The 15,039-nt window shown below is 43.9% G+C and overlaps 1 protein-coding gene across 2 annotated transcripts; it reads left to right on the top strand.

Annotated features, from left to right (window-relative positions):
• Nucleotides 1-4,132: 4,132 nt before the first annotated feature.
• On the top strand, nucleotides 4,133-8,739 carry CLPS (colipase). Of its 2 annotated transcripts, XM_036769406.1 has the most exons (3): nucleotides 4,133-4,269; nucleotides 6,266-6,388; nucleotides 8,530-8,739. In XM_036769406.1, exons 1-3 carry the CDS (start codon nucleotides 4,186-4,188, stop codon nucleotides 8,659-8,661), a joined length of 339 nt encoding a protein of 112 aa, XP_036625301.1. In that variant the 5' UTR covers nucleotides 4,133-4,185; the 3' UTR covers nucleotides 8,662-8,739. The 2 variants fall into 2 exon arrangements, with proteins under 2 accessions (XP_036625301.1, XP_036625302.1); XM_036769407.1 differs by lacking the exon at nucleotides 6,266-6,388 and having other exon boundaries at nucleotides 4,186-4,269; nucleotides 8,530-8,661.
• The last annotated feature ends 6,300 nt before the right edge of the window (nucleotides 8,740-15,039 follow it).

Below are 15,039 nucleotides of genomic sequence, written 5' to 3'. Positions count from 1 at the left end.
TTTCCAGCTGCCATCTTGTCTCATAACACTTTTATATAGATGGGAAAGTAGTCATAGAGGTTAGTGGCTATTCATGTCCTCTCAGTAGACTTTTGTTGGTATTAATCAATTCAGAAGTTTCTTTTCCCTCCATGTCCCTGATATCTTCCCCTCCTGCAAATACCTTGCTTTCAGAGCCTCAAAGCTCTAACCATTGTGTCACAATTAGCATGGATCTCCTCCCTATGCCCTTGGTCTAGTTCCTTCTATACATGTCTGGGACTATGATGTTAGAGTCTAAGTGTAGTGGTTCTACTTTCCTTGATGGTGAAAAGGGTTCATTTAAAATCTTGCTGATCTTTTCCATCTTCTATTTTTTGTCCTCATTCATTCCTCCTTGTTAAGTTCTCTCTGGGTGACTTTGTCTTGACAGGTTTTCTCGTAAAGTTTTTAAAGATGATTTTTATCCCACACACAGCTTCTCTGTTTGATGAGGCAATACTACTCATAATATTCCACCATCCTTTTCCATAAGACATCATAAGTGAGTTAGTATTCTAAACCTGCATTGGTCTCAGCTACAATTATCTCTCCACTTGACAAGTAAGTCAAGTGTTTGCTGACACTTTTTAGGCCTTTTTTAAATAGATGAGCAAAAAAAAAATTGTAAAGACACGTCCTATGAAACTATAAGGTAACATTTTCTTCACAGTGAGGACAGAGAAGTAAACAAAATTAGAAGAATAATTTTTGAGCAGCCATTGGGAACAAGAGGTGGGGCCAGGGGTGGAAGATGAGTACATTTCTCTCTCTCCTCCACAGATCTCCCAGGGAGAATCCCTCATTGGTGACAATGGAGATAGGACATGATAGAACCGGGCCTTCCAAGGCTTCCTCCATGCAATGATCTCTCCACCCACCTGCCTTCAGGGAATGGAAGTGAACATTCAGGCATTCAGGCTGAAAGAAAATAACACCATCTGGTGAAGCTGGCAACTTGTGGAGATCGAAGAAAGAAGGAGAATAGGGCGGAAAAGACAGAGTGGGAGAAGATGGCACCTAAAGGTTTTTCCAAGCCTAATCTGACAAGCTGCATGGAAGGGGTGACTCCTAGAAACAGAGACAGACAGACAGACAACAGGAGTCATATGCACCTTGGGAATACAGAGAAACACAAAGAAAGAGGACTTGATAGGAGGAGGAGAGAAGGAGAGAAAAGAGAAACATTCTAGAATTATACCTCCTGTGTGACCTTGGACAAATCATCTTATCTTCCTGGGTCTCAGTTTCCTAGTCTATAAAATGAGGGAATTGTACCAGATGGTGTCTGAGTCCCTTTCCAGCTTTAAATTTATGATCCTATGGTCTCTACACACACACACACACACACACACACACACACACACACACACACACACCTCCTTTTTATTTTGGTAGCTGGATCTAGGACATTCACACCGGCAGAGATGGGGTGTACATAAGGTAGGTGACCCTATTAATCAGTTACTGTACTTGGACCTTGAGGAAAAGCTGGGCAGTTCTCAGGACTGGACAAACAGAAGGAATGGCAGCTGCTATGTTCCCAGTGCCCAGGGACCTCAGCAAATGGTCAATGGAGGTTGCCTGCTTCAGCCTATCCCAAAAACCAAGCCTATACCTGGCTCTGGGACCCTTTAAGAGGACACTCATAGGAAAGCGTTGGGGCGGGGGTGGAATAACACTGTTATGTAATGGAAAGAACTCCTGACTGAGAGTCATAATATATATTTAGAGCTAGAAGGGGTCAGAGGTCATTTCATCCACCACCATCACCACTACCCCATTTTACAGATAAGGAAACTGAGGCCCATGGAGGTTAAGTCATTCGCCCAAGGTCACACAGGTAACAAAGTGAGTATTTTAACTGCAGTCTTAATACTGCATTCTTTCCAGCTCTTCCTCTCAACTCCAGAAATTTTCACTGGTTTTCCGCGATGCCTCAAATGCTCCCCCTCCTCATCTCTGCCTCTTGGCTTCCCTGTTGTCCTCCACATCTCAGCTAAAATCCCACCTTCCACAAGAAACCTTTCGTGGTCTCACTGAATGCTAGTGGCTTTTACCTGTTGATTATGTCTAACTTATCCTGTCTCTATCTTATTTGTACAGTTACTCGCACTTCGTCTCCCTCATTAGACTGTGTGCTCCTTGGGAGTAAGGACTGTCTTTCACCTTCCTTTGTATCCCCAGTGCTTAGCACAGAGCCTGGCACACAGTAGGGCCTTATAAAATGTTTAGTGACTGACATCGGAAGATGAGTCTGAGTCCTTGCTCTAACACTTAGTAGCTGCGTGATCTTGGGCAAATCAATGAACCTTGTTGAGTCTCAGTTTCCTTTATCTATAAAATGGGTCACAGGGTCATAGATTTAGAACTGGAAGGAATCACCAAGTCCAACTAATCGAACTCTCTCATTTTACAAATAAGAAAAGTATAGCCAAGTATAGACTTGCCCAAGGTTACGCATGTTGTGACGCTAGAAGCCAAGTCTTTTCACCTACAAAGCTGGCTCTGTTCCACACCTCATGGCTGTTTTTTGATAATAATACATGTACCCCCATCTCGAAGGTGTTTTGTGAGGAAATCACTTTATAAATAACAAAGCAATATGTTAATGCCAACTGTTAGACTCACCAAGGACTTGGACATTCGGACCCATCCTGCCCACTCCCTACCATCCTAAGTGGGACCAAAAGGCATTAGTTCTCTGGAGAAATCCCCACAGGGACTGAAATACCTTGCAATAAAGTCCCACTTCTGGGTTAAGGCTTGGTCTCCAGGAGGTCCCAACGAAACTGTGACTGTTTCTTGGGAGTGGGTTACCTAACGACCCGTTAACACCTTGACAGGATTTGGTTGGTGAGATTAACTAGCTGTCTGACCACCAGACTGAAGGGTGCTGAGTGCCCAGGAAGAAGGACTGGAAAATTCTGATGGTGGAGTGAGGAAGGGAAGAACCTCCATTTAGGCACTTAAGGCCTAAGTCACACCCAAGGAATGGAGGAACCCTGGAAACTAGGGATCAAGGAGGAGTATAGACTCATAGGCTCATAGATATGGATCTAGAACGGATCTCAGTTGCCATCTTGGCTAAACCCCTCATTACACAGAGGAAGAAACTTCCAGTTCTAAAATACTTGGTCAGCCAATAAACATTTATTTATTACTGTTCACTATTTATTTATCATTACTATTACTATGTGGATACAAAGAAAGGCAAAATCACAGTCTCTGTCCTCCAGGAGTTTACGTTCCGGTGGGGCAGAGAGACAACATGAAAACAGCTATTTATAAAATAGACATTCACGATCTCTGCAGAGTATACTGTACCCTCAGAGGGAAGACACTGGCATTGTGTGTTTGCTGGGAGGGAGAGTTGGGGAGAAGACAGGAGAAGAGCCTCTTACAGAAAGCAATAAAAAATAACGATAGCCAACTTTTAGATCATCTTTACATTTTATAAATCTCTCTACCTATGTTATCTCATCTGAACCTTACAATATCCCCCTGAAAGGATGGCCCCTGAGTAGAGAGCAGCTCTCCAGCTGGTTCTGAACAGTATGTGAAGGCCCATGAAATCTTAGACTTGGAGCCAGGAGGGGACCTTAGGAGCCATATAAATTCAATGCCTGCGTTTTATAGGGGCATCTCTATTGTCACCTCTGTTTGACGGATGAGGAAACTGAGGCTAGCAAAGGGTAAGAGACTTGCCCATAGTCACACAGCTAGTAACTGTTTGGGGTAGGACTTGAACTCAGGTCTTTGAAACTCCAAATCTATCCACTGTGGGGACTGTGTTCCTGGAATGGGAGACATCTATGATTCTAAAACTCTTGGTCTATTTCAGAGCTTAAGCTGGGGGCCCTGCCCTGGGCTAGGAGGTTGGACAACATCATCTCAAGGACATCTGGGAGATGGGGGGGGGCAGTGTCAGAGGATCCACAGGCTAACTGGGAAGCTGCCATATGGTTCCACTGGCAACGGGAGTTCCTGGCCTGGCCGATTGCGCACCTGCATGGCAGAAGATAAGAGACACCATGGGATTGGGGGAAGCTGATCACGAGGGAAGAAGGAAGGGGATTTATCAGAACCATAGGGTCCCTGCAGGCCCAGCCTCCTGACTCTTCAGCTCCACCAGTCCTGCCGTGTTCCCTAGCACCGCCACTTACCATGGAGAAGGTTGTTATCCTGGTGCTGATCTCCCTGGCTGTAGCCTACGCTGCCCCTGACCCTCGGGGCTTGGTCATCAACCTGGTAAGAGTCCCCAAAGCAGATTTCCTTTCTAAGCTCCCTCACCGAATGCCTCTCGTCTCTGGGCAGAGCTGGCTGACCCTCAGCAGAACTATGACTGATGGCAGTATCTGCCTTTAGAATCAAAGATCTAGAAGAACTGGATCTTGGGAATAACGTCATCCAAGACCCTCCCTGAGGAAAGTGAGGACCAGGGAAGAGGAGATAACACGCCGAAGATCCCATAATCCACCATGACAGAACCAGGGCTAAAACTCAGGTCCCCTTACTTCCAGGTACCTTCTCCCACAGTGCCACAATGCCTCATCAGGTTTCTACACTGTAGCCTGGGGCCTTACCAAGTTGGCTCCATTATATCCCATGGATATAGCAAGCATCTACACTGCATCATGATGCCTTACCTAACGTGTATCCTGCAGCACACAGCCTTACCAAAAATCAACACTGTGCTAATTAGTCTTGGTGAGCGCTTACACAAATGCCACTGATTGATCATATATCTAAGCCGTACCACAGTACCTTAGCCAGCCAATTCACCAGGTAGGATTCTCCTCCAGACCAACTTTAGTTTCCAGCACCCAACTCTTCCCCCCAGCCGCCCAGGGAGTATCCAGGACCTCAAAGTGGGCTATCCCCTAAGGCAGGGCCCCATGCTTCAGATTTTTCTCCCTTCTTTCTCCCCAACAAAACATAGCCTGCTCTATACCTCTGCTGTTTGCTTTCCAAAGTACCAGCGAACTGATAAACCGCTAAACCCATCCTGGTCAGGTCAGTGTATAAATGGGTACTAATGGGTTAACAAGTTACCCCATCCTTAAACCAGTCGACACACATAGACAGTGAAGAGCTAATGTGGCATTTGCTTGGGATTGGGAAACGGGCCTCAAGTCATACCTTATAGACAGCCACAAATCCTGCCTATGGGTAGGGCCAACTGTTACCTCCAAATTCCACCTAAGGGAGCCTAAGACACTAAACAATACTGAAGAACTGACTCACATATACAGAAATATACCAGGATGCCTGAAGAGAAGGGCAGAATATTGGACCAAGACCTGGCCTCCACACCTTCTAATCTTGATGTCCTAAATGGCAGACTTATAGGAGACAGAGGGGAAGGGAAGCAAGGGAAGGAGTTAGCTTTCCATCCTTGCAGGTCGGGCACATATCAAGGACAGACCATCTAAAGGAGAAGAGAATTATTGACTCATAGACTCTATAGCTTTAGAGAGTGTGCTGGAGGCAGCTCTAACCAGCTTATGAGAGCTGATTGTTAAATTTTCAGAGTGAGTGTATAGACCTTGGAAATCAGCAGATGCTACAAATCAAGACTATTACTGTTTGGCCAGTCATCTAGAATTAAGAAAAATCTCTCTTTTTTAAAAGTCTATTTATTTGTTTTAATATTAATCTTTAAAAATTTGTGAGCTCCAGATTCTTCTTACCCTCTAACCCCTTCCCCTCCCATTGCAATAATGATGCCCATTACACATGTGCAGTGATGGGAAACATCAGTCTGCATTCAGAATTCATCAGTTCTCTATCCAGAGGTGGGTCGCATTTTTCGTCATGGGTCTTTTACAATTGTCTTGAATCACTGATCAGGGCATCTAAGACTTGAGAAAATATCACCAGTGCAGATAGAATTTAAAAGCATGTGTATGCAGAATTACTTTTTTCTGAGGAGATCCTGATTATTAATTTACTTACATACCCCTGCCTATATCTAGTCCAGGGATGGGGAACCTGCAGCCTCAAGGCCAGATGTACAGCATTCTAGGTCTTCAAGTGTGGCCCTTCGACTGAATCCAAACTTCACAGAACAAATTCCCTAAATAAAAGGATCTGTTCTGTAAAATTTGGACTCAGTCAAAAGGTCACATTCAAGGACCTAGAAGGCCACATGTGGCCTTGAGGCTGCAGGTTCCCCACCCCTGATCTAGTCCCTTAGGGACTTTCACCAGATTGACTGGGGGGGGTGTGTTGTGCTTTCTCGCAGGAAAATGGGGAGCTGTGCCTGAATAGTATCCAGTGTAAGAGCCAATGTTGCTACCGGGATGATAGTCTGAGCTTGGCTCGCTGTGCTTTGAAAACCCCTGAGAACAGTGAATGTTCTGCCAATGTGAGTAGCCAAGGAGGGTTTGGAGCAAGGTTGGAAAAAGGGAAGAAAATAGTAGAGGGGTGCAGGGGTGATGAGTAAAAGGAGTGTGGCTGGAACTGGGGCCACCAAATGGAAGGGTTCTTCCCCAAGAAAGAGAATCACCTGGTCCTACCTTATGGCTTAAAAGAGGAAGAAACAAAAATAGATAGACAGACAGATAGGTAGATAGATGGATGGATAGATAGATAGTTGGGAGATAGATCGTTAGATAGATAGATGGATAGATAGGTAGATAAACAGACAGACAAAGAGAAAGAAAGAGGGTCAGAGAGGGAAAATTACTTGCCCAGGGTCACATAATTCTTTGACAGAACCAGGACTGGAACTCAGGTCTCCTAACTTCCTAACTGCTTTTGCTGCTACTGTAGTTTTTGCTATACTTGTTCTGAACAGCCTCATTGCACGATCAGAAGTCTAGACCTGGAAGTGACCTCCGTGGCTATCGAGTCCATCCCCTTTGCTTTAGAGAGAACTCCCTTCCCCACCACCTCTTCTCCTCCCATTTAAAACCAACAGGAGCCACAGGATCATAGATTCGAAGTAGGGAGCCTTAAGGGTCATCCGATTCAATCTCTGCCTTTTACACACGAGGAAAGTAAAACCCAGAGAAGTTAAGTGATGAGGAAAATGAAGAACAGGGAGGCTACTGACTCGCCCGGGGTCACACAAGAGCGGTGGAGTGGATAGAGCACTAGACGTTGAATCAGAGAGACCTGAGTTGGGATCCTGCTTCAGACATACATACTACCTCTGTGACCCTAGATAAAAATCATCCCATCTCCCCTAGCCTCAGTGTCCCCACCTGTAAAATAGGCAGTTTGGACTAAATGACCTCCAACGTCCCTTCTAGATCTAAAACCATGACCCTATGCCTATCACAGGCATATTAGAATCAGGCTTAGAGCTACAAGGGCCCTTCAAGATAGTCCAATAGTAAAGCCTAGAGAGGGGCAAATAACTTAGCCAAGGTAGGAAGTGGCGAGACTAGGATTAGAACCCAGGTCTTTGAACTCCAAATTTAGCACTTCTTCCATTATATTACATTGACCCTTGTGGTTAGGACCACTAGTGACAGAGATAAAGACAGAACTAAAATGCCCTGACTCCCAATCTAGTGACCTTCCCACTGTGCTTCTAACTGTTGTTCAGTCATTTTCAGTCATGTCAGACTCTTCGTGACCCCACTTGGGGTTTTCTTGGTGAAGACAATGGAGTGGTTCGCCATTTCCTTCTCCAGCTCATTTTATACGTTACATTTTACAAACTGAGGCAGATAGGCTTAAGTGACTTACCCAGGGTCACACAGCTAGTAAGTGTCTGGGCCACATTTGAACTCAGGAAGAAGAGTCTTCCTGATTCCAGGCGCTATTCTTGAAGATTAGAGATCATTACCTAGCACATCCAAGATACTATCTCCTGTTACCTAGCCAGAAAGACAATGTGATGCAGTAGAGAAAGCATTGGCTTTGGGGTCAGAAGGCATGAGTTCAAATCCTTCTTCTGTTGTTTCCTTTCTGTGTGACCTTGGGCAAATTACTTAATGCCTCTGGGCCTCAGTTTCCTCTTCTGTAAAGTGAAGGGACCTCTAAAGCCTTCCAACTCTGAGTCGATGATCTTGTGAATTCTGCTGGTTCTAAATGGGGTGAAAGGAGGGGATGGGGCGGGGGAGTCAGGAATCCTATCTAGAGACAGCCAGAGATGCCCTGAGATGTTTCCCCACCCCATTTCTCTCATCAGGGACCAGCAGCTCACAGGATTAAGGCTATCAGGGACTAAGGATTATTTAATCCAACCCACTTATTTTATAGATGAGCAAACAGAAGCCAAGATCAGGGACGTGACGTACCCAGGGTCCCACAGTCAAAAAACAGGATCTCTAACTCCAAATATGTTGCTATCTTCCCTATGCTACATGCTATTGAAGTCGAGATAGAACAGAGGGTTTGGGGGGGGGAGGGGAGCTTCCTATGGATTCTACCTCCCCTCTATAGCCCCCATGTCAGGGGAGTGGGGAGCAGCAGCCTTGAGCCAGGAGAAGCTGCTAGACCAGTGACTGAACCCAGATTGGGCCAGGGATGTAACAGCTCTTGTGTCTTCCCCAGTCACTCTATGGAGTTTACTACAAGTGTCCCTGTGAGTTGGGGCTGACCTGTGAAGGGGACACGAGCATCTGGGGCTCCATCACTAACACCAACTTTGGTATCTGCAACGATGTTGGACGTTCAAAGGAGTGAAGTCTTTCCCCGCCTCACCCTACCCTTCCCCACCAACCCACCGGATTCTCTGTCCATTAAAGGTCATCCAGCAAACCCTTCCTGGGCTAAGTTTGTGTGGTTCTTGAAATCAATTCCTCCATCTCTATGCAGGGTAGTAGTGATACGGACGGGATAGATAGGGCAGGACAAGAGGGGACAAGGTTCCAAGCTGGCAGGGAGGGAGGGAGAAGAAGGAGAAGTCAGGAACGAGTGGGGGTTCTAGGGAAAGGGAAAAATAAGAGAATAAGTAATGCCAGAGCTAGAAGGAAATTCAGATGTTATCTAATCCAAGGGTCCTTAAAATGCACGTGGGAGAGTCCTCTATGACCTCAGATAGGAAAAAAATCACATCTTTATTTTTACTTACTTCTAATTAAAATAGGCATTTCCTTGTTCTTAGGAATGTAGGCAGAAAACCATTATTGTAAGAAGGGTATTCAGAGCCTTCACCAGACAGACTGGCCACAGAGATTAAGAACCCCTAATGTAACCCAACCGTGCCACCTTCCGGCTCATGGTCTTTTACAAGAAGAAAAGACAAGAAGTCTAGGGATGCCAGTCTTCAGGGATATGAGAATATCAGCACACTCTCTTCCATGAACCTCCAGTCGGCCTCAGCGAAAAACAGGCAACTTTTCCTTTCTCTGCCCCTCCCTCCCCTCCAAAGGGGGCTCTCTCGGTCCCTCTGGGTAATTCAGCAACTTGTGCAGACAGCTCAGGTTTTGTTGTTTAACAGCAGCAATGGTACTGGCTAGCACTTATACGGTACTTTAAAGTTTACAAATTGCTTTACAAATACTATTTCATTTGGGGAGAATAAAGGTTAAACGATTTGGCCGGCATGATGAAGCTAGAAAGTGTCCAACACAGGATTTGAACTCAGATCTGCCTGGCTTGGACTCCAGCTCTAGCCACACCGCGCCACCTAGCTGCCTAGTTTAACAACTCATTAATAATTAAAAAACATAAAATTAAATAGGAAATAAAAACTCTCAGTGCTGGTTGCAAGCAGAGAAGGATCGAAGGCAACCTGGGAAGTGAAGGAACTAACTGGCTGATGGAATCTCGACTTCTCCCTAGAGGAAGGATCATTACCTCTTCCCCTCTCCACCTGCCCGGGAAACAGAGCATGCCCAAGGCTTTTCTTAAGCTTGGGCTCTGATTGCCTACCCAGTATACCCACACCTGCCTATTGTTCTGTGACGCCCTCCAACGAAGTAGGCTGACCCTCCACTATCTCTTCAGAACCCTGCCATCCGCTGGCCCAGAGAGCTCCCTGCTGGTGGACTATGTCTTTCCACTGATGGCAAAGAGGTTGGAGGTGGGGGAGGGGAGAGGCAGGCAACAGCGCCCCCTGGTTCAATGTCAGGAACACCAGGAAATTAAGAATCAGCCTGACAAGTCTCAGCGCGTGAGCCTGTTAGATTGGGAGCTTCTTGAGGACAGGGACTGCGTTCTGTTGCCTTTCGATTGTCCCCCTAGTGCTCTACACAGTACTTGATACATCACAAATGCTTCCTGGAACAAAATTCACCATGACCAGCGTAAATATCCAGGAAAAAACCAAAGCATTTTTAGGTCTGTTGCATTATAAGAGCTCTCGCTCTTAGAAGATTTCGATGAAAATGAAACTTTAAATCGCTTACATTATGAAACTGTGGAATTTTGCTTAAAAAAAAAGCAAAACTGCTGAGTTGTGTCTGACATACTGGCAGTTTGTCGAGTACCTGACAAGCATATAGAAGCCTGGTTCCCTCCAGTGATTCCAGTGCCATGTCTCTGTGGATATGGCAAAAAATAGATTATAAATATAAATAATATGACACAGACCCTGTCCTCAAGGAACTATCTTTTTCAAAATAATTAATTTATTTTTAGTTTTTAACATTCACTTCCATAAGGTTTTGAGTTTTGAATTTTTTCCCCCACCTTCTCCTCCCCATTCCCCAAGACGGTGTGCAATTTGATATAGGCTCTACTTACACATTCATATTAAACAGATTTTCATGATGTGAAGAAGAGTTAGAACTAACGGGAGGAACCACGAGAAAGAAGAAACAGAACTAAACAACAAAAGAGAAGGAGAACAAATAGTCTGCTTCGATCTGCATTCAGACTCCAAAGTTCTTTCTCTAGATATCGATAACATTTTCCATCATGAATCTTTTGGAGATGAGCTGACTATCTTATTGGGGGATAGAGAATGTAGACAGTGTAGCAATACAAGGCAGAATACAAAAGGAGAAAAAGAGAGATCCAAACAGTATACACTGGGGAGATTAGGGAGGGAGATGTCACTTTCACCTTGAGAAGTCAGAGAAGACTTCATGGAAGAGGTGACACCTTGATAGAGCTTTGAAGGAGAAGTTTTCAAACAGGGCGACTTGGTGGCCCAGTGGATAGAGTTCTGGACTTGGAGTAGGGAAGGTTCATCTTCCTGAGTTCAAATCCGGCTTCTAGCTATGTGACCCTGGGCAAGTCACTTAACACTGTCTGCCTCATCTGGAAAATTACCTGGAGAAGGAAGTGGCAAACCACTCCAGTATTTTTGCCAAGAAAACTGCAAAATGGGGTTACAAAGAGTCAGACATGACTGAAATGACTGAATGATGAAGTTTACAAATGATTTGAGACATAATCTTTATCTGGTAAATGAGAAAACCGTGATCTAGAGAGAGCTTGTCCAAAGATGTACTGTGGGATTTTAATAGGCAGAGGTGAGAGAGGCATTGGGGGGGCTTCTGCCAATTCCAGGAGGAAGAAGAGAGCGGGATTAATTCAGAGGAAGTTTACACAAATCAATTAACAAGAAAATCACACCTGAAGACATTTACAAATGCTGCTTTGTGATTAACCATAGTAGGCAGAGGGACTGAGCAGGGTAACCAAACCCCTTACATGACCGTGGCTCCAAGGGTTTTCATAATAGCCACTCAAAAGTTTACATCTGCCTCTCTCAAAGTCCTACTCCCCAGTTCCTGTTTTCAATCTACCTTCTGATAAGCCCACCATATATGTGTGTCAGCATTGTGGGCCACTGTATATGAGCCATACCATATGTGTGGCAGAATTGTGGTCTCAGAGGTCTCTCAGTCAATCAAGATTCAGTCCAACTAACATGTGCCACCCCAAGCCTGGGGTAGATGTTATACCTAATGTGTGGTGATCCCGCTTCTACTAAAAGGGAGAAGCTTGCTGCCTTCTGAGGCAGCCCAGGCTGCTTCTGGGCAGCTTTAATTATTAGGAAGCTTAGCCTTCCATTTAGATTAGATCTACCTCTGTCTAATTTCCGCCCATAGCTTCTGGTTTTGACCTAAAAGAGTAAGCAGAACAAGACTAACTCTTGTGGACGCTGACAGTCAGTCCTTCAAATACTCGAAGATCTATATCAAATCATCTTTCTAAATCTTCTCTTGTCCATGATAAAAAAACCTCTCATTCCTTTCAGCAATCCTCATATTCCATGTCTCCAGTTCCCACTGTGCCAATGGCTCCTATGTGACTTTTGGCAAATGGTCACCTTTCTCTGCTCCCTTTTGTACTTCCTAAAATGTGGTACCCAGATATGAATCCGAGGTCTAGTTCTGGTCTCTCCAGGACAGAGTACAGTAGGCCTATCCTCTCTAGTATTCAGAACACTATGTCTCTTAATTCCATGTCCCAATGTTAATTCATGTCAAGCTTGAAGTCCACTAAAACCCCCATCTTTTTTCATACGAGTTGTCGTCTGTTCATGCCTTCAATGTACAGCATTTATAAAGTTATTTTTTGAAACCACATAAGACTTCACATTGTTCCCGATTAAATCCCATCTTGTTGGGTTTAGTTTATCCTATTGACAAGTTATCAATAACCATCCCATTGAGATCTATCACAATATTGATTCCACCATCCACCAAGGTAGTGATTATTGTCAGTTTTGTGTTGTGCAAGTTTGATAAATATGAGACATCAATAAAAATGCTCTGTGACACAAGGCCAAGCACTGATCCCTGGGACACTTCGTTCCTAGTTGACATAGTGCCATTGATGCTGACTTCAGGGGTTTGATCGACTGTTCTAAATTCACCTAACTGTACTATCACTTAGCCTATACCTCTGCATCTTGTATACAAGCAACGAGAAGTCCCTCCACAAGACACTTTGTCAAATGCTTCACTAAAATCTAGGTACTCTGTGTCTATCAAATTATTCTGATCTACCAGCCTAGCAATCATGTGAAAAAAGAAGATGGGGCTAGTCTGACATATCCAAATTTTTTGTGTGTGGACCCATGATAGCTCCATGTACTCAACTATTTTCCTTTTAAAAATATTCGTAAACCATCTCTTTAAAAATACATAATCCTCAGTCCAAGGCCTCCCAGGCCTGGATTCACAGAGAGCAGGTCCAATGTTAGAGGCTATTCTAAAAGATGTTTTTTTTTTCCTTTTTGGCTCATTGTGCCCCACCCATACACCTAATATGTGCTCTAAGAAATTGAGATTTCTCGAGATCTCTATAAATGGTAATAGAGTCAGTAACTCCCACACTGGCACTTAAAGTGACACGTATTTTGTCAGGTACACAGCTAAGGATTGGACCGTGATTTCATTCACATAGAGAATTCATATATAAGGAAATTCTCTACACTGTATAGTCTAAGAGAGGTGCCAAGAGCACTGAGAGATTTAAAGGAACCTCAGTGGCCATACCCCAAAAGAGCTTTTTCTCTGAGGGGCTTCCAGACTGAGACAAGTCACCTCCCACCCACCCTTTAGACTTTACAACCAGATAGCAAGGTTAGGGTCAGAACACTGTCAAGCTTCAAAAACTTCTGGGAAAACTGGAAAATAGTATGGCAGAAATTAGGTATAGATCAACATGTTACACCATATACCAAGTTAAGGTAAAAATGGGTATATGATTTAGGATGGTGACACCATAAGCAAATTAGTGGGGCAGGGAATAATTTGCCTGTCAGATCTATAAAGAAAGGAAGAATCCATGACCAAACAAGAGACAGAGTACATTACCAGATGTAAAATGGATAATTTTGATTATGTTAAATATTACAGATTTTGTACAAACAAAACCAATGTAACCAATATTAGAAGGAAAGCAGAAAGCTGGGAAAATTTTTACAGCAAGTGTCTCTGATAAAGGCCTCATTTCTCAAATTGGAGAACTGAGTCAAATTTATAGGAGTACAAGTCATTCCCCAATTGATAAATGGTCAAAGGATATGAACGGGCAATTTTCAGATGAAGAAATCAAAGCTATCCATAGTCAAATAAAAATGCTTTGAATCACTATTGGTTAGAGAAATGCAAATTAAAACAACTCTGAGGTACCACATCACATCTATCAGATTGGCTAACATGACAGAAAATGAAACTGATAAATTTGGTGACGATGTGGAAAAATTGGACACTAATGCACTATTTATTGGTGGAGTTGTGACCCGATCCAAGCATCCTGGAGAGCAAATTGGAACTATGCCCAAAGGGCTTTAAAACTGCACATACTGGGGCAGCTAGATGGCACAGGGAGTAGAGCACCAGCCCTGAAGTCAGGAGGACCTGAGTTCAAATGCGGGCTCAGACACTTGACACATTCACTAGCTGTGTGACCCTGAGCAAGTCACTTAACCCCAATTGCCCTGCCTTCCCCCCTCCAAAAATAAAAAAAAAAAATTGCACACACCGTTTGACTTGGTAATAGTACTACTAGGTCTGTATCCCAAAGAGGAAAAAATGAGAAAAGGACCTGTTTGTATAAAAATATTTATAGCAGCTCTTTTTGAGGTGGCAAGGAATTGGAAGTTGAGGGTGTGCCCATCTGTTGGCTAATGGCTGAACATAAATGGCTGTGGTATACGATTGCAATGGAATACGATTATGCTATAAGAAAGGATGAGCAGGACGATTCCAGAAAAGCCTGGAAAGACTTACATGAACTGATGCAGAGTGAAGTGAGCAGAACCAGGAGCACAGTGTACAGAGTAACAATGATACCAAAGTATCCTGTCATGGTATGTTAATTATATTATATTGTATTGTATTATGTTATAACAGTACAATGGTCAGCTATGAATGACAGCTATTCTTAGCAACACAATGATCCAAGACAATTCCAAAGGACTCATGGTGAAAAATGCTGTCCACATCCAGAGGAAGAACTGACAGAGTCTGAATGCAGATCGAAGCAGACTGTTTTTCACTTTTTTGTGTTTTTTTTCTTTTGATCTGTGTCTTCTTTCACAACATGACAAATATGGAATATGTTTTGCATGATTACAAATGTATAACCCATATTAAATTGCTAACCATTTCAGGAAAGAGAGGGACGTAAAGAGGGGAGAGAGAAAATATGTAA

This window comes from Trichosurus vulpecula, chromosome 7, assembly GCF_011100635.1.
Source record: "Trichosurus vulpecula isolate mTriVul1 chromosome 7, mTriVul1.pri, whole genome shotgun sequence".
Taxonomy (NCBI): domain Eukaryota; kingdom Metazoa; phylum Chordata; class Mammalia; order Diprotodontia; family Phalangeridae; genus Trichosurus; species Trichosurus vulpecula.
This window is presented reverse-complemented; position numbering and strand designations above follow the sequence as displayed.

Excerpts from the sequence above, each read along its gene's own strand:
- CLPS (XM_036769406.1), top strand. The coding sequence starts at position 4,186 with ATGGAGAAGGTTGTTATCCTGGTGCTGATCTCCCTGGCTGTAGCCTAC. Across the intron at positions 4,270-6,265 it reads GGGGCTTGGTCATCAACCTG|GAAAATGGGGAGCTGTGCCT; the intron begins GTAAGAGTCCCC and ends GCTTTCTCGCAG. Across the intron at positions 6,389-8,529 it reads ACAGTGAATGTTCTGCCAAT|TCACTCTATGGAGTTTACTA; the intron begins GTGAGTAGCCAA and ends TGTCTTCCCCAG.